Source organism: Sceloporus occidentalis, unplaced genomic scaffold (genome assembly GCF_023333645.1).
Source record: "Sceloporus occidentalis isolate IW3139 unplaced genomic scaffold, rSceOcc1.0.p SCAF_68, whole genome shotgun sequence".
Classification (NCBI taxonomy): domain Eukaryota; kingdom Metazoa; phylum Chordata; class Lepidosauria; order Squamata; family Phrynosomatidae; genus Sceloporus; species Sceloporus occidentalis.
Window position 1 is genome coordinate 3,960,727 of NW_028317048.1, and position 4,422 is coordinate 3,965,148.

At 36.5% G+C, this 4,422-nt stretch overlaps 1 protein-coding gene across 1 annotated transcript; it reads right to left on the reverse strand.

Moving 5' to 3' along the window:
- Positions 1-709: 709 nt before the first annotated feature.
- Positions 710-4,422, reverse strand: LOC149286548 (keratin, type II cytoskeletal cochleal-like). The gene is made up of 9 exons (XM_089493876.1): positions 3,949-4,422; positions 3,571-3,779; positions 3,404-3,464; positions 3,225-3,320; positions 2,677-2,841; positions 2,418-2,543; positions 1,530-1,750; positions 1,055-1,089; positions 710-966 (listed from the first exon to the last, which is right to left on the reverse strand). The coding sequence occupies exons 1-9, from the start codon at positions 4,420-4,422 to the stop codon at positions 710-712; spliced, it is 1,644 nt and encodes a 547-aa protein (XP_089350002.1).

Genomic DNA, 4,422 nt, shown 5'->3' on the forward strand with positions numbered 1-4,422 from the left:
TCAGCAGGAACACCCACTGACATCAGCAGGAACGCCCCCAACATCAGTAGAACCGCCCACCAACGTCAGCAGGGCCGCCCACTGACGGCTGCAGGAGAATTGGATGAAGTAAATGTTATCTTGAAAACATATCTATTGGATACGTTTTTATTGGTCAGCTCAGTCCCACAGGCTAGGGACTTAATAATAATATATTGTCCTCTTGGACATTTTTTTACATACCATAACAAATTAAGTGAATTAACTAGATCAAGACATGTTTTATGACACACAGACTGCAGTTTATTGAACAAATGAAGAAAGCCCAAACAGTGCATTGAAATTAGAAAGCATACATTATATATTTAAGCAAGCAAGTCAGAATGTCTTGGTTATGTTATACAGTAACAGTAACCATGATTATGTGATGGCTGCCACTTTCCATAGCTTTGTTTGAAGTACATATCCCTAACTAAAAGTAATTATCTTGGAAGCTCATCTCATTTACTACTGGGATAGTGGCAGCCGTGTTACTCATTATAGATAGATAGATAGATAGATAGATAGATAGATCCGCATAAAGTCATAATTCAAGTGTTTTTGCCATCAGGAATAATATTTGATATTATTTTTTTATTTTTGCCATGGATATAAACTGATTTCTACTGATCAGCTGGAAAATTTAACAGCTAACTTTTTTTATCCAATGATTCTTATAAAATGTAAGATTCTACATCTTTTTTGAACTTGATGTTTTTGAAGATGAAGTATTACTGTAGCTGCTACCGGAGGTGTATGCAGGGCCAGAACTATAACCTCCTTTGGAAACATAGCCTCCACTAGAGCCATAGCTGCTTCCGCTGCTGAATCTGTGTCCACTTGCTGCTCCACTGCCACTGCTTATCCCACCATCGCTGTAGAAGTTTCCTCCAGCTCCCATAGATCCTCCGCTATTGCATGCTCCTCCAACAGTGGAACTTACTACAGCTTTAAAAAAAGTTATGCATTATTTACAGTAATTTAGTATGTACATTGTTATGAACTATGTGAATTTAATAAATAATGTGATACTCACATATCTTAACAGATCCAGCTCCTTCTCCAGCAAGCCTAGAAATAAAGGCATATTTTTAAGAAGCTGGGTGAATTGTTGCCTATTGATTTTAATCAATTACATCAATTATGGTATAAATCAAGCCCAGTCCATCTAGAATATATGCCACAAACAAATGTAACAAATTGTATATGCCATGTATTTGTTTATGTGTGCCATCCATGTTGGAATTGGTCCTGCCATTGGTCCTGCCATGTGCTGATTTCATATCTTGTTCACAAAATGGAAGGGGGCACTGGACCATTGCTGCCAGGTCCCTCACTATCCAGAGCCTGGGGCAGCTGACTCTCTTGCCCCCATGGGAGTTTTGGCACTGCTCCTTGCATACATTCAGTATAACTATTATTTTCTAACTCTAATTACTTAAGAATACATGTTCCAATTTAAGTCTGAGCAGTGTGTGCCTTGAGAAGCCAGTTGTGTGGGATATACTGACCTGCACTCCTCTCCTTCCAGCAGTTTTCTGTAGGTGGCAATCTCAATGTCTAAGGCCAGTTTCACATTCATCAGCTCCTGGTATTCTCTCAGTTGGCGAGCCATGTCCTGCTTGGCCTTCTGCAGTGCATCCTCCAGTTCACACAGTTTCTTCTTGGCATCCCTGACAGCGGCTTCTCCACGTTCTTCAGCTTCTGTAACAGCAGCTTCAAGCCTGGCACGCTGTTTAGGAAGTTTTAAAAAAATTCTCATTACATTTCCAATTTGCTGGCTTTTAATGTTAAACACATCTAGTATGACATAGTGGCATCATAACACTATGTGATTTCTTTAAATATATCTGTAAAACTTAAAAAAAAGTTAAATATGAGTTCACTGTTCTTCTTGTTCCAATAATGAATGAATCCATGTTCTTTGAACATTGGTTTTACCTTAAAAGCACAACACTAGTATTAGTCTTCTAAAGGCTATATTTCCCTACAAAAGTAGGGAATGACAATTCAGCATTCTGTTTGTGGTGAACATGCTTACCTAATTCACAAACATTTAGAAGTTAATGTCTGAATACATCCGCAAAGGATATTTTTCTATTATGCTATTCTTTTATACTCTTACAGATTTAACTGATTTATCCTATGAAAGTCATTAAGAATATATATATATATATATATATATGTATTTATGTTTTCCATGTTCTCATAATATTTACATTTATATCATCTGAAAAACTAACGCAGCATTGACAGGATATACATTTTACTTTAATATATATTTAATTATTAATTAAAATGTATTTTTTATGTATTCAAATAAGAGAGGCATCAGTTTTGTTATAAGCCAAGTGTTAAACAGGAATAATTTTTTAATGTTAAAAATAGGCTCGCTTTACCTGTGCTTTTGCATTATCGATCTCCCCCTTAAGTCTGTTAATAGCACGGTTCATGTCAGCAATCTCATTCTTGGTGTTCCGTAGATCATCTCCGTGTCTACATGCAGTAACTTTAAGCTCCTCATACTGTAACAAATTCACAGTATCGTTATGACAATCAAATCTATCTAGTTTTTTAGACTACTATAAGGATATTAGTATCAACATAAAACATCACCTTTTGATAAAGTAAAGTTAGTAATTTGGTGTGTGAACTTACTTTTGATTGGTACCAAGACTCTGCTTCAGCTCTGCTCCTGTTAGCGATCTCCTCATATTGGGCTTTAACCTCAGCAATAATTCCATCCAAATCTAATTCCCGGTTGTTATCCATGGACACAATTACAGAGGTGTCTGTGATCTGTGCTTGAAGCTGGCATATTTCCTGAAAAAGTAATTGGTATTCACAAAAGATATATATATTCAGAAAGCACCAGAATATAATATTTGGCAGGACACATGTTATGATATGTTAATAAGATTAATGGAGGTCTGTTGGGGACCATATAAACAAGGAGTTGAATAATAACTCATAGTTAAACTAAAGATGCTAAACTAAACGGAACAAGGAAAAAAAAATGTATATTTTTTTTATATTAGGTTTCCCATCAATACGGAGCCATACAAGTGTCTTATTAGCAAGATAAATTAATACATCTAAATTCTTTACAACAATTCCAGTTGATGCCGTTTGTATATATAAATATCTTTTCCATATTGTCCCGATTTTGTTACCTCTTCTCCTAAATATTTTAGTTAACTTCTTACCGCCTCATACACAGAATTAAGGAATCTGATCTCGTTGACCAAAGAGTCCACCTTCGCTTGCAATTCAGTTTTATTGAGAAACGCAGCATCAACATCCTGCAAGAGAAGGAAAACTGTTACAACATTTACTTGCTATACTGTTTTTTTATTTTTTGTACTTACTCTTCTCTGAAAATTACCTTTTTGAGTGCTACAAATTCATTTTCGGCACATGTACGCTTGTTAAGTTCCTCTTCATACCTGTTGTAGTAGATGGTAATGAATATGGTTGGTTATATATCTCTATATTCTTTAGGTTTTTATACCATTTTTGTGCATGTTTAAAACAAAACCAAAAGAAACATACTTTCGCTTGAATTCTTCTACTAAATCTTCCACAGTTTTACGTTCCCCTTCCAGGCGAGCCTTCTCACATCCCAAGTTCTCTAGCTCTCTCTTCAAGCTGCTAATATAAGCCTCAAATATTGGCTCAATGTGACTTTTGACAGTTTTTTGGTCCCGCAGAAAAGCCCACTTTGTCTCAAGCATCTTGTTCTGTTGCTCCAAGAATCGCACCTAGGTTTAAAACAAAATTCTATATTTTTGAAATAATGCATTTTCATATTGCCTGTACTTCACATTTCTTTCCAAATTAAACATAAGGTTTTAAAATGCAGCAACACAAGACTAAATATTCTAGAACACTTTAACTTGTTTAGGACAGAGCCTATTACCTGGTTCTTACCTTGTCAATGAAAGAAGCAAATCTATTATTTAGAGTCTTGATTTGTTCCTTCTCCTCATTCCGAACTCTCTGGATATTTGGGTCAACCTCCAAGTTGAGTGGTGTTAAGAGACTCTGGTTGACGGTTACAGGTGTTATGCATCCACTTACAAATCCTCCACCAATGCCATAAGAAGGTCCACCAATTTCATATCCTATACCAGACCCCATACCCGTTCCAATACTTGACATACCAAATCCGTATCCACACCTCCCAGGTTGATAACCTCCAACTGAGATTTTACAGATGCTTCCTGAACCAATGTTAGAGGCACTTCGGCTGCTGAAGCTTGGGTGCAATTGAGCACTAGAACCAGCTCCTCTTCTTGATGAAACGGAGCTTACGCTGTATCTTGTCACATTTTTTGGCAAGCACGTGGAAGTCGAGCTAAAATTTTTGTAGCCGGAGCTCCTGCGGTAAGACTGTTGAGACAT

Excerpts from the sequence above, each read along its gene's own strand:
- LOC149286548 (XM_089493876.1), bottom strand. The coding sequence starts at position 4,422 with ATGTCTCAACAGTCTTACCGCAGGAGCTCCGGCTACAAAAATTTTAGC. Across the intron at positions 2,544-2,676 it reads AGTCTTGGTACCAATCAAAA|TATGAGGAGCTTAAAGTTAC; the intron begins GTAAGTTCACAC and ends AATTTGTTACAG. Across the intron at positions 1,751-2,417 it reads TCGATAATGCAAAAGCACAG|CGTGCCAGGCTTGAAGCTGC; the intron begins GTAAAGCGAGCC and ends CTTCCTAAACAG.